The sequence below is a fragment of the Aphelocoma coerulescens genome (assembly GCF_041296385.1).
Source record: "Aphelocoma coerulescens isolate FSJ_1873_10779 chromosome Z unlocalized genomic scaffold, UR_Acoe_1.0 ChrZ, whole genome shotgun sequence".
Taxonomy (NCBI): Eukaryota; Metazoa; Chordata; class Aves; order Passeriformes; family Corvidae; genus Aphelocoma; species Aphelocoma coerulescens.
The window spans coordinates 26311761-26335288 of NW_027184085.1; the positions used below are offsets into that span (position 1 = coordinate 26311761).

General features: G+C 44.3%; 1 protein-coding gene across 2 annotated transcripts in view; it reads left to right on the plus strand.

Moving 5' to 3' along the window:
• Nucleotides 1-23528, plus strand: part of KANK1 (KN motif and ankyrin repeat domains 1) — a 129786-nt gene that overhangs the window by 88345 nt on the left and 17913 nt on the right. The window contains exons 1-2 of one of the 2 annotated variants that reach the window (XM_069001035.1): nucleotides 13718-13915; nucleotides 14862-17513. In XM_069001035.1, coding sequence (XP_068857136.1) covers nucleotides 13846-13915; nucleotides 14862-17513 — 2722 coding nt within the window. In that variant the 5' untranslated portion in view covers nucleotides 13718-13845. Of the gene's footprint in view, nucleotides 1-13717; nucleotides 13916-14861; nucleotides 17514-23528 lie in introns of those variants that run through there. The other variant, XM_069001036.1, reaches the window with a different exon arrangement.

Sequence of the window (23528 nt, forward strand, 5' to 3'; positions counted from 1 at the left end):
ACTAAGTAAGGCTTTTGACACTGTTTCCCACAGCATTCTCCTGGAGAGATAGGCTGCTTGTGGCTCAGTGGCTTTACCCACTGTTCAGTGGGTAAAAAAACATCTGGATGGCCAGGCCCCAAGGCTGGTGGTGGATGGAGTTACGTGCAGCTGGTGGGTGGTCACCAGTGGTGTTCCCGGGCTCAGCCCTGGGGCCAGTTCTGTTTAATGTCTTTATAATTGATCTGGATGAGGAATTATCAGGGGCACTCTCACACAGTTTAGAGACAACACCAACTCCAGCAGGAGTGTTGATCTGTTGGAGCATAGGAGGGCTCTGCAGAGGGATCTGGACAGGCTGGATCAGTGAGCCAAGGCCAGTGGTGTGAGGTTCAACAAGGCCCAGTGCCGGGTCCTGCCCTTTGTCCACAACAACCCCAGGCAGCGCCACAGGCTGGGGCAGAGTGGCTGCAAAGCTGCCCACAGGAAAAGGACCTGGGGGTGCTGGTGACAGCAGCTGAACATGAGCCAGGGTGTGCCCAGGTGGCCAAGAAGGCCAATGGCATCCTGGCCTGTAGCAGCAACAGTGTGGCCAGCAGGACCAGGGCAGGGATTGTCCCCCTCTACTCAGCACTGGTGAGGCCACATCTCAAATCCCTGTTCAGTTCTGGGCCCCTCAGTACAAGAAGGACACTGAAGTGCTGAACTGTGTCCAAAGAAGGGTAACAGAGCTGGTGAAGGCTCTGGAACACAGGTTGTTTAAGGAGCAGCTGATGGAGTTGAGGTTGTTTAGCCTGGAGGAGGCTCAGGGCTGACCTTATCACTCCGTACAGCTCCCTGAAATGAAGGTGTAGCCAGGTGGTGGTCAGCCTCTTATTCCAGGCAACAAGTGACAGGATGAGAGGAAAAGGCCTCAAGTTGTGCCAGGGAAGGTTGGATATTAGGAAAAATTTCTTCACCAAAAGGCTTGCCAAGCTTGGAACAGGCTTCTCAGGGAAGTGGTGGAAACACCATCCCTGGAGGTGTTGAAAAGACAGGTAGACACAATGCATGGGAAAGGACATGGTGGTGAACTTGAGTTAACAGTTGATGATCTTAAAGGTCTGTTGGCACCTAAAAGTTTCTGTGATTTTATGATTCCAAGACAAAAAATATTTCATGAGATTCGAAGGCTTGAATGATCTACTTGCTCCCACAAGATTTCTTACCATTAGCTTTACCAAGCAGGTACATTGGGAGAACAGTAGGGATTGTTACTTACCTGAGGACACACAAAATAACAAGTAGTTGAAGTTCATTCTGTGTGAACCTCTACTAGATAATGATAATAATGGGGTGCATTTATCAGTTGCACCTGAAAATGTACATTTGACACTGTGACTCAAAACCCATCCTGGGCCACCCCAGCTTGGGAAGTCTCTGGGTTGCAGGTTTCTCTACGCCAAGAGGAGGAATGTTGCTGTATGTTTGCTTTCTTCTTATGCCCTTCCAGAGGCATCTGCTAGGAAGGAGATGGCTGGGCCAGATCAGTTTCATGTCTGACCTCAAAGGCTAGCAGATTTTAAATAATTCTGTGGAAACCAGCTGCCAAATTCTGGAAGGCTGTAACGAAAAAAAAAAAACAACAAAATAGCACATGCCCCACTCTTTCACAAATTAAAATCTAGACGAACCCCATATCCAAATTTCATCAAAATGCAGCAGCTGTTTTCGGGGATAGGAACATAAACCTGAGAGTGGTGTGTATGGCCGAGCTCTGTGCTCCCCTGGACTGTATCACTGTAATCAGGCAGATTATTTCATTCTTTCCAAGCAGAGCAACTCCATTGCTGAGGAAATGGTCTGTTGGAGGCACGTGTTTTAAAGAGCTGTGTTTCATCCATTGCCTTTCACAGAACCATTGTGCCCTCTCTGCCTTTTGTTTTCAGAAGGGGTGTGAAATAACCTGCTTTTTAGATAAGAATTTATCAGCTGGATGGCTGCCCATACACCAAACCTTACACTGACTCTGCTTCAGACCAAGTCAGGTTTTTTTGGTCACTGGGGAGCTGTGCTCTGACCTCAGTTTTGTTTCTACTGCAAACAGTAGCTGAGTGAGTTTATTTGACACTTTAATGGTCTCAAAGGCCAAGAAAATAAATACATATATACTCTTTGCCTTTAGGTTTTACTGGTGCTAACCCAGACATGTGCCTCCATATTTGAATTGCTGGACAAGAGCTGATGTGCTGATACTCATTGTGGGTTATTACATGCACTCGTGGCAGGTCTTTTTCAGCGTGGAGTTTTGAGGACAGTCCACTCAAGGTGCATGACTTGATGAAGTGCCTGTTCAAATGTCGAGCCCTCAAAACCACAGAGTAATGGTAAACAGATGGAGCATGTGGAGACAGCTGCTAAAATCTGTTCTTCTCTAAACAGGATATCATGCTGTCTTTTTTTAGAAAAATGAAACCATATAATGTTAAGAGATTTTTTTTTTTTTCCTCTGAGCAGAATCCTAACTCTTGAGAAGAATGTTCTGGCCATTCTCTCTCTTCACTTCGCTATTCCGAGTGTCATGTTTGTTTTCACAACAGAAAACTAGATGGTTATTTTAATGATCTCCCCAGGTGTGAAGAACCTGCTGATGGAGATAGAGATGCCCATCACTAACACCCAGTGCTGCTCTGCACTGCTCATTCCCACCTGGCTGGTTGAATGATACGGCTTGAAGAGCAGCAAGCACAAAGTCGTGGCTGCAGGCTCCAGGCAGTGTTGCAAGAGCTGAATTTTTGCTTTTTCCCTGAACTGAAAGCATGGGTTGAGTGTCAGCTGCCCTAGAGTTTTTCTGTCTTCTAGCAGAAACTTCAAACCATAGTTAGGAACTGCTCCCAAAGAATATTTTATGGACAGCTGTTTTTCTTCATGCATGGGGTAGTTAGAGCACAGAGCAAACCAAGTTCAATTACAGTTCCGTACCTTTGTGGTCCACAGATGAAGCAAGTTGGGTTCTTCAGACTTTTCTTCTGAGCTCATGTTTTATACTGGATACTTCAATGACTTGTAATTTAAGGAAATAAATTTAAAATTACCTAGAGGGAAGGACCTACTTTAGAGTCCAAAAGCTGATGCCTGGAAGTATTGTATATTACTTCATATTAAATGCCACTGAAACCATCAGACATTCAGGAAACACTTTTATTGGAAGTCTGTGTAATTTTAGCTGAAGGCATTGTGGAGGACTTGGACCTTGCTCCTGCCATTTCAGCACAAGATCCTACTTCTGTTTGAAGCACAGCTCTTCCAGTCTGCAGTGATTTTGGAAACTGTTTTTAGAATTCATGTCGTTCCCCCGTCCTGCCTTTTTTTTTTAACTGTTCTTGGGAATCTGCATGGAAAACATGGAAATAAAGTTATTTTCCTTTAGTCCTGTGAAGTCTTAGGACCTTTGCCCTTGTTAAATGAGTCTGTCACTTTTAACAGCAACTGTTGTTGTAAGCAGAGGTGAAAAGAGATGGAGCTCAGGGCTTTGAGGCTCTTTTTGTGATGCTGAGAAGTGAGTCGTCTTGCATCTGGAATCCCAGTTATACTTACTTGAGTTAATACTTGGTGTTATGTGGAAACAAGAAAATTGAATATGGAAAAATCAGATATGTCTGTGCATTGTTTTCAAAGTGCTTTTACTAGCATGAAGGATATCTTGTATATTTTGGCTGTGTTTCAGAAAAAAAAAGAAAACATATACTAGAACTTCTTATTTTTATCCTTCAAATTATAACCTGCATTTGAGAAGCGTAAATAAAACAAGATTGAATGTAACACAGACAAAATTGCAAGCACTGGTGGTTACAACATGGGTAATCGTTCTGCCCAAATTATATCAATGAACCTTTCTGTGCTCTCAGTCCACATGTGGGAGTGAGAAATAAGTGAGGTGGGGGGTAAAGAGCTTGGGAGGAAGGGAGAACACAGAGTGGAAGAGAAGTGACCTGAACTTATAATTCCCTTTTGGGAATTAAATCTGTCTTCTTCTGAAAAGAACAAAACCAAAAACCTAGCATCTTTTTAGTGTGTCATCTGGTACAGTTCCTTTTGTCCTGCTGCCCATTTAATGTATTTTAACCCTTGGGGAACCAGAGGCATTGCACAGCATGTGAAGTGCTGTGAAGGAAACCGCTGGCGCTGGGCTGGGCTGGCTGCCGGGCTGGGACTGTCTCAGGAAATTCCAAATGAGTATAAATAAATGCTCTGTAGCAACCACTGGGCTCCCTGCCTGCTGATGTGTCAGGACTATGCAGTCCCTTTAAGGCAAAGGAGAAGTGTGCTTCAGACTTAATTTTCTGAAAAACTGAACACAGTAACATCCAGGGGTTTGCTTCTCATGGATCGGTGAGTGAGATCCTCGAATGGGTGTGGGTGAGGGGCTGGCTCTGCTAAAACCAACCCTTGATGTTCTGATAGGATGTTAAGTTGGGATGGGTAGAGGGATTTTTTCATGTTTTTGACGGTGCTGGGTGAGTCGGGTTGTCTCACAAGTGCTGCCATCTGAAGAGAGCTTGCACTTGCAGTTTCAGGCACTTCTGGTAGCCTCTTTGTTTTTGTCCTTACATACAGAGTAGTTTGTTCCCTTCAACAAGCCCAGGTTTTCTCATGGAAGATCGGTGTTGTGAAAGCTCCAGTGAAGGGAGCGGGGCTGTGAACCTATTTGCTGCAAAGCATCATTTCAAAAGCAGAAAGGTAGCTAAAAAAAAAAAAGCAGAAAGGTTTGCCCTCAAAGTTGCTAATTTTGAATATTTTTCATAGACTTTCAATTATAAACCACTGGTTTTAGTTATTTAGAATGTACATAAAGAATTAATTGTAATAATGACCTTTTCCATATTTAATCTGGTGATTCCTTTTTTAACTTCTTTGAGAAAATCAGTTTGTTGTTCTGAACTGTTTTAAATGCAGAGGAAAAGCTTTCAATTTTTTTGGCAAATACAAATCCTTTAGGCTTTTGAAGTTTGGAAAGCAATACACATGTCATAGAAGGAATCCATACTAGATTAATATAAAAAAGGGGAGGAGGGAACAATTCCCAGTATTTGAAATATCATACTGGTTGTGCAGCATAAACCATATTTCTTATGGAGGCAAGCATGTGACAAAATAATGTCCTTCCAGGACTCATAACAACAAATATTTGTTGAAGCATTCTTGCAGAAGACAATTCTTACATTTTTTCCACTCTCTGCACAGCTGTAAGACGAAACTGAAACTGTAAATCAGTTTTAATACTCCACAGCAGGTTTATATCCCAGGAGTCCATGTTCTTTCCTGATGGTTATTCCTGTTACAATAGCCCTATGTATCTGTTCTCTACTTCTCACTTCTTCAGACTTATAAGCACAGAAGGGTAATGGCATTATAAATCTAAATATTTTGGGTTTGTGATTCAGTTGTTCTTGGATAGACAGCGAATAGAGCCTTCTTTGCTCGTGTTTCAGCAGGTAACACTGATGCACCTTTGTGTAAAAAGATGTTTTCAGGCAAACAGCCAGCTTGCATCCATGACTCCTTTGGGGAGATGATTTGGATAAGGAAGGAAGGAAGATAAAAATTTGGGGGTTTGCTCCTCTTGCTTTACCAGCCTTTTACCTGAGTTTTGTGAAGCCCATCCTACTATGTGGATTCAAGCCCTGGACTTTGTAACTGTTTTTTCCTTTGTCACTTTTATTGTGATAATGAAGTAGTGTAAGGCAGCAGAGGATGATGTACTGCTGGAAGAGTGGGGCAGGTGTGCCACATTTTCAAGAGTTGGCAAGAGAAGTAGGGGAGCTGTGGGGTTTCTCCTGTGCCACAGAGGACAGCAAGGTGCTTCATCAACACTGGGAGTCAACCTCGTGTTCATCAGCATCACCGGCTGACACTGTTAGCCCAGATCTATTGGGATGTATTTACAGAAAGGAGGACTGTGGGGGTCTGAAGCTCAGATCTGTTGGGATGCATTTTCATAAAGGAGAGGGCCATGGTGTGAAACGGAACTTCTCTCCCACTGAATTGAGTAGATCACTGCATGTCTTCCTCCCAGGCTGTGAGGAACCTGAGATTGGTATCTACTGTTTGCCTTACATTATTAAAAACCAGATTATTTTGTCAGGCCTGAGCTGTTCTGATTTGGAGAGTATCTTTACAATGAATGCTCTTCATTTTTCACACATATGCTTGGAGCCAAAAAGCATGCAGATGGTAGAATGTGAATGAAATAAATATTTCAGGGAATGATGAAGGACAGTTTTCAGGTAGACAAATACTGCAAGACGAAAAAAAAGTGCAGGGAATCAAGTGCTTGAAAAGAATAAATTCATACTGGTGTGGACTTGCCATGTTAGCATCTAGTTTTCCAGCATAACTAAACAGGACAGAGATGCCCCCCATTTCAAGCTCAGAAGTAAAGGATGACACCTCACTGTTCTTCTCAGTGATAACTGAGAGAGCAGGAGGCTAAGTTCACAATGAGGAAATGTACATCTTTCAGGGGAGAGCGTTTTCTCTGTTTGAGTCAACTGAGCCCCTGTCACCAATTCAGTGATTTGCTTTCAGTGTAAGACAAGCTGTTTCTGTCTCAATTACATTGGTTGACATGGGCATTAATGAGGCATTGGTGGAGGATGATTTGGGAAGCACATTAGTGAAATGCAACTAAGGCTGTTTCTGACTTGCCTGATAGTAAACCTGCTCATCATGCTCAAAGCCCCAGGACACCCTCATCTGGATTTGTCACAGCAATTGGCCAAAGTGGCCACTGTTTTCAGTTGTTTCTATCCAGAAGTGGCAGTGCTGTTGGCAACAGGAGCAGTCACCATCATGGTTTCTGCTCTGCTCTTCCTTGCTGCTGGTGGGGCGCTTAGCAGACTAAGCTAATGACTGTATCCCTTCCCACCCATGCCCTGCTTCCTGCCACTCGTAGTTTGACTGCCCTTGGGACCTGTGAGTCAGGAACTGGGATGGAGGCAAAACAGCCTGGCCTCTTAGTTTTTTTGGTTAATGGCCTTGAAGTGGTGCACACACAAGATGTCCCAGCACCAAAGTGCCAGATACCAAGCTATTCCAAGTGTTTTGAAAAGGACATTTATTATCAGCCTCAAATAAGGGAGTTGTCAATAATATAAAGCAGATTTTGTGAATTTTTAATGGAGGGCATTTTGCAGTCACTCTCAAGATGGTTGTGCTTTTTACTTCCCCAGGAACATATTTCTCATAAAAAAGATTATTTTTTTAATTCAGGGTTAATTAATTTGCACACCTTTCTTATAGTATGTATTTTCTAGTTTAAATGAACTTCTGTTTGAGCTGCAAGTTTTCAGTTCAGAGATTCTAGAAGTAAAACTTTTAGACATTAAAAAGACTAGAGAGGGTTAAGAGGTGTGTTTTTGGAAGGTGGTTTTTGCTTTCAGCTCACAGAAATAATTTTTAGCTGTGGTTATGTGATGTTCAGATATAACTTCTGTACGTAAGTCTTTTTGTACTATGTGAAAGAAAACATTTAATGGTGTAAAAATAGGTAATGTGACCTTGAAAGACCCCGTTCAAAAAGGCTATTCGCTGCATATATTCTCCTTTGATTAGCTGGCTGGTGAGCATTCTCAGCATTTCCTATGTGATACCAAAATGCTCTGTCATAGCTGGCAAACATGTACCAAAAGGAAGAATAAGAGAAGCTAGAGTCTCTTCTTAACCTCTGCAAGGTTAAGAAATAGTTCTATGGTTGAGGAATTGACCCCTGAGGAGGAGGTGACAGTGAGTGACTAGTGCATCCATCTGATCACCAGTACCAAAGCGAGAGCTGGCCAGTCAGTTTCCCTTCAGTGCAAGGCAAGATCATGGAGGAGGTCCTCTTGAAAATGATGTACGTGAGAAATAAGGAGGTGGTTGTTGGCAGCCAGCATGGCTTCACTAAGGGCACACCATGCCTGACAAATCTGGGGGCCTTCCGTGGTGGGGTTACAGTGGATGGTGGGATGAGGGAAGATTGACCAATGTCATCTACCTGGACTTATGCAAAGTATTTGATACTGTCCCACATGGCATCCTTGTCTCTAAACCAGAGAGACATGGATTTGATGGATGTAAAAAGAATAGGCTGGGTGTTTGCGCTCAAAGAGTTTGGGTCAACAGCTCGATGTCCAAATGAAGATCGGTGACTCCCCTCTCAGGGGTCAGTATTGGGACTGGCGCTGTTTAATGTCTTTATTGGTGACGTGATCAGTGGTAGCACCCTCAGCACATTTGTGAGTGATACTAAGCCGTATGGTGTGGTCAACACTCCGCAGGGCAGGGATGCCATCCAGAAGGACTGACAGGCTTGAGAGGTGGGCCTGTGTCCTCAAGTTCAATAAGGCCAAGTGTAAAGTCCTGGGTTGGGGCAATCCCAAGCACAATGACAGGCTGGGCAGAGAATGGACCGAAAGCAGCCTGGGGGAGAAGGACTTGGGGATGTTGTTTGGCAAGAAGCTCTACATAACCCAGAAATGTGTATTTGCAGCCCAGAATGCCAACTGCACCTTGGGCTGTATCCATAGACATGTGACCAACAGGCCAAGGGAAGTGATTCTCCCCCTTTTCTCCACTCTTGTGAGACCCCACCTGGGATACTGTGTCTCAAGTCTGGATCCCCCAGCATAAGAATGATGTGGACCTGCTGGAGTGAGTTCAGAGGAGGGTCATTATAATGATCAGAAGGCTGGAGCATCTCTCCTATGAAGACAGGCTGAGAAACTGTGAGTTGTTCAGCCTGGAAAAGGGAAGCCTCCAGGGAGACCTTCCAGCAACATTCCTAGTATCTAAGGGGGGCCTGCAAGAAAGCTGGAGAGGCACTTTCTATGAGGGCATGCAGTGATGCTTTTAATGTTATTTGCATTGTGGCTGTGATGGTTTTGAGTTTTTCTCCTATTTCTGTGATGATCGTATTTCGAGAAAGAGCATGGTATTAAAAGAGCAGATTGATTCTTTAAATTCCTTCTTTTACCAGTGTTGCACGGTAAATGTGCCATCTTAGCCCAGTGCCCTGGTGTTTGTGTTCACAACCCAAGCAAAACACAGCAGCCATCTGAACCATCTCTCTTCATCTGATGCTGCTTATGTTCACTGGCTTAAGGTGCTGTCCTTAATTCACATCTCTGCGGCTTACCAGTGCAAATACCTGAGCTGGAGCATCGACATCGTGAAATAAAACCCTGTTTATTATACAGTGGCGTTGCTTCAGCCCTTCTCTGTTATCATCAGGGAAGTTGCTATCCCCCGTTTTCTGATTACAACCCCCACCCTAAGCACCGAGTATTTATGTGTCATATTTAGAAGTCAGCTCTCCAGCCGGGATATTGACACATAAATTTTGAAAAGTAATCTATAAACCATATATAACTGTTTTCCCAGTTTTCTACTCCTTATTTTTCTTTCAGATTAAATTTGCAGCAAACATTTTACACTGGAGATTTATTTCTTTGGTAAAATGTGCTGTCAGTGCTCCTCTGTAACAGGAGAATCCTCCACACCTGTAAGTGTGGGTTTGATAGCAGGGTCTGTTATCCCTCTCTGGCTGGGGTGTTCTGGTTTGGACTGTAATACCCTATACCAAACAGCATCAGGTGCATCAGGAGTTAAATCCCGTTTGCTTGGGGCATAACTGTAGCTGAGCATGAGCAAAACAGATTACCTTCCTTACAAGGCAGTATTTATTGGTTGTTTTTGCATGGCAGAAAAAGAGAGGAAGGTGTTACCAGCCATATCCACAGTACAGTGTAGCATTCTGGGCAGTTGTCCAATTGTGCCGTGTTCTTGTACAAGGAGAGCTGGGTCATCCCAGCATGCAGCACTGGGTATGATCATGAGCAGCTTGGTGGCTTGGCTGCTGTGCTGCCATGCCTCTCCTCCTTGCAGAAGATGAGCAGCCAGCTGGGGCACTGAGTACTCCACACCTGTGCTTTAACTGCAAAGGGAAAAATAAAACACTTGATGCTCCTGCTGTGTCTGGAAAAGTACAGAAATTACTTGCTGTTTTTGTAAGTTTTCCCCTCTAGATTCTTGGAATAAAATAAAAATCTTTTAGGTCAACTGCTAGTTTGTTTTTTTTCCCCACTAGCATTTTTGAAAGCAGGAGAGAGCTATACTGAATTGTTTGGGAGCAAGTAGTTTCATGTCATCTTCTGTATACTGCTAGCCAAGAGAAAACTGATAAAACGAGGGTGGAAGGTTAAGGTCTATTTTCCAAGAGGTTTTGTTGTGGTTGTTTTGTTTAACTTACATTCAAATCCCAACACTTGAAAAGGAGAATGAAAGAAAAAATGGCCAAATATTCAGTTCTGCTTTTTTTTTAAAAAAAGTGCGTGGCCTCATGAGTTTTGGCTCTTTTCAGAAGGTGAGACTGATAGTCATTTATATATGCTAAAGAGAAGAAAAAGAAAGGAACAAAAGTAGTGTTTTGGAGGTGGGAGGAGAAGGGGGAAATGCACCAGTTTTTCCTCTGTTCTAGTAAGGAATCAAAAAGTCAGAAATTTTTTTTTAATTCCTTTTCCTGCCCCAGAGAACCTTTCAAATTGAAGTTGATCATACAAAAATACTGATTTGACTCCATTTATGCCAACTGTTGCCTCTGTATTTTTTCCTTTGCAGCATTCTTTATGAATTATCATATGCCACAACTCTGGAAGGAGACTGTTATTCATAACAATATTTCAGTGAAAAAGACTACTTTAGTAGCAGTCAGATCCATGATAAAAATGCATTAGAGCAGATATCATAACCAGATGTGGAGAGCAGGCCTAACATGGGATGTCTATATTTTTCAAGGCACCTCAGACTTTCAGTGTTGGAAATACATCTTCAGTGGCTTCTCTTTGCCCTTGAATCCTCCAAGGTGCAGCTCTACAATACAGTTTTTCTGGCTTGCAGAACCAAAACTCAGTGCATGCCCACATTTCCCTTGCTTTTGTCTTCCTGAGAAGTCTTGTAGCACAGAAACTAAATATTCTGTTCTTTTTCCAGTTCTCCTGGTCTGGAAGCTGCCATGGTTAGTGTGGACTCAGGTAGAGCAGACTCAATATTTTAATATACTGATGTTCCTGTGTAGTGCATTGGATAGGATATAATTTAATAGAAGTTGGCAAGACTGGAATGTTTGAACAGAGCCAGTCCCAGCAGTACAGAAAGTGAGATTTGAGGAGTACATTTTTTAAATGCCACTTGTGTCCTGCCCATGGTTATCCTGCAGCAGGGAGAGGGAAATGAAGTCTTTGTATACTTCTGGAGAAATGCATTAATAATGACAGTACCACAGCGAGGTCTCTATGCTTCACAGAATGTTCTACTTCACTGGTACTGGCTTTAAAACATGGTGTGTTTGTGTCTCATTGCATTTGGACCTGATGATCTTAAAGGTCTTTTCCAACCTTCCTTTTCTATGAAAACAGGAGTGTATTGCAGCATTTGTACAGACAGAAGTGTATGTGTTTGTGCATCTGCACACGTGATTAATATTTGCCTGATATTCTGCAGAGCCTAGGGAATAGTTCTAACTTTAGCAGTGTCCATGATCACCTGGCCAAGGATGAGACAAGGAGCCTAACAAGAGTGTTTGTACAGTGTGGTGTTTGCTGTAATACTTCTCTGTGTGTGGGCATAGGAATCTTTTGCTCACTTGAGGTCTTTGGGCATGGAGGGACACTGCTTCCTCTGAGGTTAATCTGGGGTACCTGCTGGTGTAGCACTTGGTACTCACCCACCAAAGTTAGGAAGTATCCATGGTTCATCCACCACGTAAGGGCTGAAAAGGAGGGCTGCAGCCTTACGTGTTCATTAATTTCATCTTTATTATATATTTTTTTTTCCTTTTGGAACCAACAAAACCATTTTTATTGCTTCAGAACAGCCATCCATTTTGTTTTGTTTCATATTTAACAGGCACACCCATTTTGGCCCTTTCTTTGAGACAACAAAATGCACAAAGGCTTGGCACAGCTCCTGCATGCTGCCTCAGTGTTGTGTTGGTGGTACTGGATTGCATGCCTTATCCTCATTTGTCTTAACGTATCAAGAAGCGTCTCCAGGGATCAACGGACAATACTGGGATTGCGTTGGTGGAATGTCCATTGTGTTGTTTTAAGGAGAAGCAGTAGGCAGTCAGCTCCATGCACCGTCTTGTGCTGCACCAGATGCAAACTGCATCCTGGCACTGCTGCCAGCTTCAGCTGAGGACCAGAGAAATTCCACTGTGAAGACACCGAGCTGTCTGCACGTGTTGTGGAGAAGTTTAGTGAGTGATTCAGTGTCAGTGTGGTTGTTTCTTTACTACTATTTATTTTTTATAGGTTTCTGTTGAGCAATCTTAATTCCATGAAGAAGAAAGTACATTAGAGATCCCAGTTTGATTCCCATGACTGAACATGAGATTTGCATGTCTTTTTAGAGGTTTTATGAATATTTTTCCAAAGGTGCATTAATTCTTAAGTCCTAGGCCTTCCAAAGAGGAAGAGTCTGTTCTTCCCTCCCTCATCCAGCACTTAAGCATTGTGCCCAAGGACAGTTCAGAGAAATTGTTTGACTTCACTGGTGTAGTGATGGGAGAATCAGAGGTGTTGCTGGGTAGGAAGACAAGGACCAAGACAAGCAGAGAAAAGGAACTGGGAAAAATGGGACAACAGGTAAAACCAATGGAGCTTGAATTTACATGGGCTGGGTAAAGTGACTAGGACAAAACCTGAGATGAGGGGTGAGAGTATAACCAGGTTTTGGCCGATAATTGGTGGTGCAAGCAAATGGATGTAAGTAGAGAAAATGGCTGAGAAATCCAAAGCATGGGAAGAAGGCAAAAAGAACCCAGAAGGGTACAGGGAATGAGGGACAAGAGAGTGGGGCCAAACCAAGGGTGCAGGCGGGACCAGCCTAGGGTGTGGAGCCGTGGGGTGTGGAAAGGAGAGTTGTTTGTCTGCCGGGAATGGAGCCAGCATGAGAATCTTCAGGGAGGAAGAGTAATTCAGAGAATATGCTCTCATTCTCTCTTGGCAGCAGGAGTCCTGGAGATTTTTCCCCTGTCTAACATCGAGGCATTCCTACTGGACAGAACTTAGCTGTGTGTCCTTATGTGTCTGAAGTGTTTTTGTATGCATGTATTTTTGCTTCCACTGGTATTTAGATGGCTATTTTGGGTGTATCTGTAAGTAAATACCACACCATACTGACACTCTGGTCTTTCACCAGAAACATGTGGTCTGGGGGGGGGGGGGGGGGGGGGGGGTGCGTTGTTTGTGTCTGTCGAACCGTCTGTCTACACTGCAGAACCGAGGTACTGAGGTGTTCTGGTCGGTCCCACTGCTGTGGCTCTCACATGTGCGTGCCTGTGTCTGTGCCTCCATTCTATTCTTTTCCCGAACTGGGGATGGTGGGTTCTTCTGAGCAGTGCCCTCCTCCCATCTATTGCTCAGGATGTCCTGGGGCAGCCAAAAGCCTGACGGATCGCCATGAAGGCAGTTACACTGTCTGTAGGCAAAGCTTTTCTTAAGTATGCCAAGGAGACTGGAAAAACAAGAGCTCCCCCCCCCGCCCCCCGCCGAAAACCTTTTTAGTGCAACATTAAGTCACTTCCTGTAGTTGCAGTAAGTCGAGAGCTTCTTTTTTTTCCCCTCTCTGCCCCCTACGTCCTCCTCCCCTGAGGCTCGTATTCCTTTAAGAAGACGCGGCTCCCAAAGCTCTCCCTTTAGAAGCGAAGGGGAGCGCTGACTCCGCGCCCAGGCACGGTAGCAGCCCGCGGAGGGGCAGCGCGGCGGGCGGAGCGCGGGGGCGACGGCTCTTCCTTATGGGGCGAAGCAGGAGCGAGCTGGAGGGAGGCAGGGCTCTGGCGTGTGACACATGAAGCTGGGACAGCCGTACGTGGCTGGAAAATTTGCAGTGTGGGGGCAGAGACATGTGGCTAACTCAGGTAACCGGAAAGCCGGCTTTTATTATTCCTCCAGCGCATAACTTGCAATAGTTGTTTTTCCGTTTTTGGTTTTTTTTGTTGGTTTTTTTTTTTTTTTTTTTTTTTTCTTTTCTTTATTTGTATTTTTACTCCTGGCAAGTATGAGGCCAGGGAGGAGCAGGTTGTATGGCAGTGCTGCATATAAATATGCAGCCTGAGAAAACCCAGCAGATGTATTGAAGTTTTGTTTAGATTACTTCGGGAACAGGCGAGTCCTGCGTGTGGAGGGCAGGTGGGTGCACCTCTTGTATGACTCTTGTCCCTGAGCAGTGGGGTTCGGGACCCTGCTGGAAGGGACTTAAGCTGCCTGTCATGGTGGTGGGGGCTTCACGGAGTTTGAAATGAAAGAGGCAGAGGTGCTGGTGGAAGTAATATGAGCTGAGTTGAGAGCACACTTCTAGAGCAATAAAACAGCGCTGCAGAGCTGTGTAAAGTCTAATGGCATTGGTTGCATAAGGAGTGGGGTCAGAGTTCCCATCACCTGCTTGAATGCACCCTCTAGACAAGTTGGTCTCCAGATGATTCGTGTGGTACGTTGTAATCCTGTGGTCTTTACATGATAACATAGCATGTGTGGAAGCTCGGTGAGGCATGGGAAGACTGGAAGGATTTGGGCAAGGACAGCTTTGAGCTACTGACTGTACCCCTTCATTAACAGACACTATCTGTGTGTATGCATATGTTTGCGTTTATGTGGGTATGCACTTCTCAGCATTTGAAACCCCACTGATTAACTTTTTAAAAGTTAATCGGGATTTAGTGTTAAGGGTCAGTCAGCGGAAAGTCGGTCTGTTCGCTGAGCTGCAGCAGCAGTTTCTGCCTCCGGCATGCGGTGAACACACGTCTTTCTGCACTTGTGTGTGAGTGTGTAGTTTACTGAATGCTGATTTTGTTTCTTCTTTTCCAGAAAAAGAGGAAGGTACTATAAATGGAGAAGATGAACAAGAACGGAAAGACACCTATTTTGTGGAAACACCTTATGGCTACCAGCTAGACTTAGATTTTCTGAAGTACGTGGATGATATACAAAAGGGGAATACCATTAAGAAACTAAATATACGAAAGAGGAGGAAAGCTGTACCAGCCTCAGTGGGTACCAAGAACTCTGGTGGCCGGTGCAGTGGCTGGACCTCCACAGAGTCTCTCTCTTCATCAAACAGTGATGAAAACAAGCAGTCTTCGGCAGCAAGGAGTCAAGTAACCTTGTCCGTCCCTGCAAAACCTTCAGTTTCCTTTGAAGTATCTCCTACCTACTTAACTGTCCCAGAGAATAAACAGCTTCCTCCTCCCTCCCCCCAGCCTCCTCGGCACAACCTCCTTGTAACAAAAACCCTCATGGAAACACGGAGGCGACTGGAGCAGGAGAGGATGATGCAGGTCACACCTGGAGATGTCCGCAGGCCTCGACTTTCCAGCTTTGGAGGCATGGGCTCCACAAGCTCCCTCCCTTCTTTCGTGGGATCCAGTGGGTACGGTCACATGTCTCAGCACCTGCAGAATGGGTATCAGGGGAACGGCGACTATGGCGTCTGTTTCAGCTCCTCCTTGGGCAGTTCCATTCGTCACAGCCCCATGAGCTCTGGAATATCCACGCCGGTCACCAATGTGAGCCCGGTGCATCTGCAGCACATTAGGGAGCAAATGGCAGTTGCCCTCAAGCGTCTCAAGGAGCTTGAGGAACAAGTGAAGACTATTCCTGTGCTGCAGGTCAAAATTTCAGTGTTGCAGGAGGAGAAGAGGCACATGATGGCTGAGCTCAAAAACCACAGGAAAGCCACTCAAAACGACACATACGGTTTCAGAAAGCGATCCTACAGTGCAGGAAATGCAGAGCAGTGGGAACACATGTCTCAGGTGAGAAGAGGTGGAGAACTGTACATAGATTGTGAGGAAGAGATGGAGAGTGTGGAACAGAGCTCTCAGAGGATAGAGGAGTTCAGACAGCTGACTGCTGAGATGCAAGCCCTGGAGAAAAAAATCCAAGATAGCAACTATGAAAGTCCAGCAAACCTTCGGGTGAACAGAGAAAGTCTGGCAAAAGAAGCCCGATCTGTTGCTGTGGGTGCTGATGAGAACATGAACGATGTCGTTATATACAACAGATCTGCAAGGCAACACAAAGAAGTAGCTGTGGGAACAGAGAAAGAAATGAGGGAGTGTGGAGTTGGGGTGACAGAGGCCATGTTCGGATTGTCTACAGAGGTTGAGAAAGAGATAGAGCTTCAGCAGCAGACCATCGAAGCCCTTAAGGAGAAGATTTACAGACTAGAGGTTCAGTTAAAGGAAACCACCCATGACAGGGAAATGACCAAATTAAAACAGGAGTTGCAGGCAGCTGGGTCTAGAAAAAAGGTGGATAAAGCCGTGATGGCTCAGCCCCATGTTGTCAGTAGGATGGTGGAGGCTGTCGTACAAACGAGAGACCAAATGGTGGGAGACCACGTGGAGGTTGCTGATTCGTCAGTGGGAAACCATCTGCAGATGAGCAGCATCGGCACCTCCTGCAGACCCGCCACGCGGTGCGCGGCTGCGGGCCCCGAGCTCCTGATGAGCCGATGGCTGGTGAGGGAGAGGGCAGAGGTGCAAGATCAGGGTACGGAGAGGTCCATGGAGCTGCATGATAAGTCAGTGGGCACAGAGACAAGCATCTGTGAGACAGGTGTCAACACGGAGGAGCTGGCGGAGGTGCCGAGCCCTTGCCAGATGGCACGGGCGGTTGGAGCGGTGAGGTCTGTGGGCTGCGGGGACTGCTCGGTGAACGTGGTGGTTTGTGTGCCCAAGGAACACGTGTCCCGTGAAACAGCCACAGAGGCTGTACCCAGGGCAGAGGCGATGGTGATGGCCATGCCTTCCACAGCTAGCCAGCAAACCAGCACTGCTTTGGAGATGGTGAGCCAGTGCACCAGCACAGAGGTGGCCTGCCTGGTGGACTGTGGGACTAACACCACTCTGAGCAGCTGCGATAAGCAGACCAGCACAGACAGTGTGGAGTTGCGGAGTGTGGCCGTCGGGGATGGCCGGGTGAAGGACGTACACGTGTCTACTAAGATGCGTTCAGTTGGAGTCGGCACCGTGCTCTCTAGCCACCCTGGCTTTGAAAAGCCTTCTGCAATAAAAACCAAAGACTGTGGCATTGGACAGATAAGTGTTTATGAGAACTACCTGGTTGGTCTGAAAATGAGGAGCATCGCCTGTGGACCCCCTCCATTGCCGGTTGTCCCGACTGGCACCAGGAGCATAGGTGTTGGGGGAGAGTCTGTGTGCGACCCAGTCAGTGGTCAGTTGGAGAACCCTCTGCCTCCGCCTGAGCTGAGGACAGGCTTGGATCACTACATTGAACGTGTGCAGAAGCTGCTGCAGGAACAGCAGACGCTGCTTGCTGAAAATTACAGTGAATTGGCAGAAGCCTTTGGGGAGCCCCACTCCCAGATTGGCTCTCTGAATTCACAGCTCATCAGCACCCTCACCTCCATCAACTCTGTCATGAAATACGCCAGTACAGAGGAGCTGCGGAGCCTGGACCTTCAGAAGCAGTGCATGGAGAGAAGTTCCCCGTCAGGTAAGCCCGGCGTCCGGCACATGTCTGGTGCATTGGCCAGCTCTTCTGCAGGGCTGCAGATCAGTTGCCTACTAGGCTCTCACTTAGTCTGGAAGCCACTGTGTAGCCCTCCCCAAGGAAGCACAGAGCATTGTTGTTGAATGTGCCCATTGGGTATTCTGTCCAGCCCATCACTGGTAGCTGAAAAACCACAGGTGGTTTTATCTCTCCCAGTCCAGCAGGCTCTGAAGGTCCTGATGATGGTGCCATAGCTCTGACCATGCAAGAAAGGTGTCTAAAATTACGAAGGGTTTAACCACTGTGCAACATGCTGACTTCATTTTATAACTTTAGGAGTATTTGAGGTTAATGCCCATGGGTTTGGAATTTTAAACTTGGCATGCATGTTTTTAAAAACAGCAGTGTCAGATTGGATGGAGCTGAAAGTCACATACAGTGTCTGTATCAAACTGACTTGTTTCCACAGACCTTTCCCTGGATTTCATAGTGTTTCTTCCATTGCCTTTGTTCCTTGTGCTGCTCAGACAGAGACCTGTGGGGTGCTTTCCCCATTCCAGCAGGGCTGATTGCTTTATAATAGGCAACTCCAGAGAGCTTCACAGAAACCACATCTTGGGCTTTCTCTGTTCCAGTAACTGTTTGTCGTAATCCCTAATTACAACCTCGTGTTTGAAAGGCATAATTACTGCTGGAGGTTTTGGTGACACTCAGGAAAGGCAAGAATCAGGATTTAAATACTCCTTGCCTTTTATTTATTAATGTTAAAGTATACACAATTAGTTTGAGGGATTTCTTTATTCCCTGGGGTAGAGTTGATTACTTTTTAATTTTTTTTTTATGTGTCTGATACTCTAGTTTAAAACTTAGCCATTTTTTTCTAGTACCTTGCTGGTGAATCCAACCACATCACTATTAAATTTATAAATGGTGGCTTCCTGGAAACCAGTATGTAATGCCTGGCAGTGGCTGTTAGATACTTCTTTCTTGCTCCTGCCATACAGTGACTGAAAGAAGAGGTTAAGGAGAAGGGAAAAACTGGTGCCAATGCATCTGTATTGTAGATGCTGAATCGGGACAAAACCCATGAGTAAGTACTATTTAATGTCAGCATAATGTCATTGGCTAATCCAGATAACTGTATAAAGCTCTTGCAGCTTGCTTACTGTCTTAAAATTTACCTATTTTTGTTAAAATGCAGCTTGGTAAATCTGATTGTTTTCAGTGTTTATGTGCTAAATAGAATCATCCATTTAATGAGCTGAGGTAAAATGTTTAGGTTCCCATAGTGAAGGAATAAGCAACATTTATGTAGCAGTAAGGAAAATATATGATATTCTGTCTGCATACATGCAATATGGTACTATATAAGCAATGTTTTTATCTTACTGGTATGCACTTTATATTCTAGTCTTCTTACAAGTAGTGATACAATAATAATAAGGGTATCTAGCAGACAGCAAAAGTGTCTGTGAAAACAGTGAACCAGAGTTATCACTAGCTGTAAATCCTTAATTCCTTTCCCAGCTTTTACTGCACAGTATCAAATTTGTAGTCTAGAGGCTTGAAAGTATTTAGACACAGGTGGAGAAATAGGTCATATTTACTAAAAATATTCATACTTGGATTCAGATTTCACATTCCTGATAAAATTATTCTGGAATAATTTTATTTTCGTTTGTAATGCCATTATCTTTAGCTGTGGATGATGAGTGTAAAATTTCTTTATTTTTAGTCCCTGGTGAGAACTACATGCCTGGACTGCATACATAAATCAAGCTATGGGCTATAACAGTTTAGACCCACAGAGAATTGGAGTGGAAAAGAGGTCTTAAGCCTGAAATGTTACCCCATCTCTTTCTATTAATTTTGAAAATACTGCCTTTAATACATTTATCTGCTGGTCCTTCTGCGTGTTCCTGCAGTTTTACAGATCACGTGATACATATTTCTGTAGAAAGATGTTTTGCTGAATGAAGCGCTAACTTGAATAATTCTGTAGTCACTGAACTAATAAAGCCTTTTTTTTTTTCCATGCATCAGTATCTCATGATAGCTTATGAGCTCTTAGTAAGTCCTTCCTCACATTTAGTTCTCTTGGATGTAGCTTTTCAGGTGTTGTGTGTGTCAACTCAGCCAGTGCCCCTTTCTCCATGCCTGGAATCTCAGACTGATTTCTGTAAAACCTGTGTAAACACAAAAAGCCTTCAGAGCACTGAGTCTCTATTCCAGTTCAGTTCAAATAAACAATCGAGTTTAAGTTATTGAGAGAAGTGTGACCTCACAAGCCTCATTTTCTTAGAAAAACAGGGTGAAAATAGAGGCGGAAGCCTCTGGTTTCCAGTTAGCATCAGTAGCATCATCTTTAATGCTTTATTCAAAGAGCATCCTTAGGAAGCATCTCTTAGAGGCCAGTTTCTTTTAGGGCAAAAATACCTGAGCTGGCTTTGAGGCATGTGGTTTGGGTACCAGTTTGCCATGCTAATGGCTCAGTGGTCTATGCTGCTTCTGAGGTAGCACATTAGTCAAGTTCTCAGCTTTGCAGATTTTTCTCCCTGTTGTTGCTGGGGAGACAAGGTGTGCTGCAGGGGCCTCTGCCATCTCACCCTCCCTCACACAGCTTGTGGCAGGTGATGGAGACACAGGCAGGAAAGCTGGAGCCTGCTGAACAGGACAAAGGCTGGCAGTTTTCATCCCTAGACACCTTAGACCTCTCAGATGATCTCTGAACCGAGTCTATTAGCAATTGGTATTTTGCTTGCTGTAAAATAATCACCTTCCGTTCTGTAACTTGGCAACTCCTATTTACGTATGTACTGTCTTTCAGAAGCCTTAGTGACCTGAGGGAATTCAGACCTACTGGCCAGATGAGTGCATTTCCACTCTGCAAAGTCATGTTAGCTGCCATTGGCGGCCTGTGTGTCCAGCTTAACCATATGGATGTGGGTCATAAGCCTAGATGCTAATTGATCCATATTCTTAGACCAGACAGCATATAGGAAGCCTAAAGGGAGATGAGTGCATTCATCTCCTCTGTTTGTTGTACTGTATTTTTAAAGAAGTTTCAGGATGTTAGATTTGAATGCTCGTATGATGTGTTTTGTAAGATACCTGCCAGAAGCCTAACGTCACTTGTGCGGGTCCTAATTACATGGACTTTTTACAAGTCCTGTAGGTGGATGTCTTTCAGTGGCAGGGAGTTTTTGAGAATGGTATTTAAAAACAACAGATCTGCCATGCCCTAAAAAACTATCTGAGCACATTTGACCTGAAAATGCATGACTATTTTGCCTCAGTGATCTTCAGGTATCAGTTTTACAGTTGCTTTTTAGAACAATCCTAGCTGAGCATCCTAGTGGAAGTATTACACTAATGAATCATCATGAGGAAGGAGGCAGCTTCTTGAGTTAAAACTTCAGGGAGTGAAAGAAAGTGGGAAGCAAGTAGTGTCAGAAAATCTTGAGGGTAAGGACATCTTGATGTGCCATCTGGTGGAAAGATCTTCCAAGATTTTAAACTTCTAAATTTAAACCAGAGCTGGGGAAGCAGGCTGAGGGACAATGGAAAGACCAAAAGAATGATGGTAATGTGAGAAGGCCCTGGTTCTCCCATATCAGTGTGTAGGACTAATGAGGTAGTGTGGACATGGTCATCTTTTCCTGTGTTGTCAGTTACAATGCAGGAAATTGGAGAAAGCTGTTTTTCTTTACAGGTCTTGTGTTTGGCAGCCCTTTCTCTTGAATACTGTGTAGTTTGACAGGTTAGCAACTTCTTTCCTGGCAGCATGGACCACGCCATTGCAGTTGAAGACTCGGGGCTTGCCTGAGGCTCGGAAGCCTGTGCTGATGTGGCACAGGTATGGTGGTGATTGTGTGAAGCTGTGGGTTGCTACAAATTGCGGTGGTTGTACCTATGTCCAGGCAAGTGGAGGAAGCCCTAAGCTCCAACTCTGCCATGGATGCATGCCTTAATCAGCAGATTAAGTTTCTGTACAGATGTTCCTTCTTGTGTAACAAACAGGATCCATCCATCAGTCTGCTGGGAAGAAGGTGACTGACATATGTGAAGCATTTTCCACACTCTCTGGAAGGTAGTGCATCTGCAGCCATGCAGTTGGTCCCACTTACGTGCCACATGAGTACTGTTTATTTACATGTGTCTGGCTGGTGTTTCAGGGAACACAGTGCCTCCTCTGCATGTTTCATGTGGCAGGTGGTTTCTGCTAGTTGTGACAATATGGAAAGCTCAAATGGGAATGCCATTCAAAAATGGTACTAACCTCTCTATTAGGAGCTAGCTAGGGTGTTTAGCAGGGTTTTCTCGGTTTTAAATAGCCATCCAGTTATATCAGAAGAAGAGCAGAGACCTGGTCAGTAACTGCCCTATAAAGACATTATTTGAATTAAATTCCCTAAACATCTTCAGAGAAGTTTGATACACCTTCCCTGGTCCTATGTTAGCACAAGCTTTTTACTGTTGTCATTATTAGCATTACAATATTTGCTGGTTTGGTTCTCTGGTAGCACACTACATGCAGTGTTTGAATCTAAAAGCTGCTCTGTCTCCTGGCTTCTGCTTCAGTTAGCAAAGAGCATAATTTGCCACAGCATAGATTATTTTTCTCTTCAAATTTATTGCTGCTTAGAGAGAGGCAAGCTGCAGCCTGCTAGGCTGTCTGTTAGATAGAGCCCTAGTTCTCTCCCTGTGCTGTGGCACAGGGATATAATGTTTAGGCACTGAGCTCTGCTTGGAGTTCAGCTCCCATGGTAACAGGCACATCTATGAATACTTAATGGCAAGAGATTCCCATTTTTCCCAAGGAAGTACTGTCATATTTCAGCAACAATAAAGCTTCAGCTGAGAAAATCAAATCCTCTGAATGAGAAAGAAAGAAGTTCTCTGAGCTGACCTTCCTGCTGTGCCCAGCATCATGAGATACTGTGATCCACCCCTCATCAGGAAAATGAGGAATGGGTCTCACAGAGCTTCACACACAGTTGTCTAGGAAAAGAGTGTGTTTCATAAATAAGATGATTAGCTGACTCAAAGATGTGTGATCTTTTCTGGTCAGTCATATTTAAGGAAAGGAATTGGTTTTAATTTACAGTTTCAACAAACTGGATTCACAATCCAATTTGGGGATAGAAAGCAACTTCTCAGCACAGAGAAAACAGCTAAAGAGAGAGTGAAAATGAGATTGTTCTTGTAGTCCTCTTACTACAGCCCTCATCCTATTAGGAGTGTTTTGCCTGGAGCTGAATGGTAGTTCAACATCTACCTATGCCTGGGCCCCAAGAGAATCTGCCTTCTGTCAGTGTATTGTATAAGAAGCCCATGTGTGGCAATTTTTTGTTTAGAACTTTTAAATTCACTGACTTTTAACCTGGAATGGCTCAAAAGTACCTTTTAAAATGCAACTACGCTCTAGTCTTCTGAAGGTACTGAATTTATTGGTTGGGTGGGTTACTATCAATCTTTGTAAATGTTTAAACATAACATGTTTGCTCATCACTGCCTTTTTATTTACCTTAGTAGAATGGGGTTTTTTCTTCCAACAGTTCTGAAAAATAGATCAAATTGAAAGCAGATTAAAATTATTTGTATTAAAAAAAATGACTTTTTAGGCATGAAGATTTAAAACCACTGGAGGAGACTTTGAGTGCTTCAGTTAAAATAATTTTGTGAGCTTATTTCTACTGTGAAGAAATCATGCAGTGTGAAAGAGAAGTATTTCCTTGCTAGATATGCTCCAGACGATACTTGTGCACTGTCTTTAGTAGGGAATGTAGAGGTTGTATCACTGACCATTATAAACATACTGTGCAAATAAATGCTTGCACTGACCACCAACATGTTAAAAATAAAATCTTTATGGAGCTACCACATAGTAATAAGCTCGTGTGCTTTTTTAAGCTAGAAGCCTGTGATGTTCCAGCCAGAGCTACGTTCTCATCCTGATGCTATTTAATCCCCCGGCCTTGTCTGCACTTCTCTTGGTTTCCAGTGGGATAAAAGTAT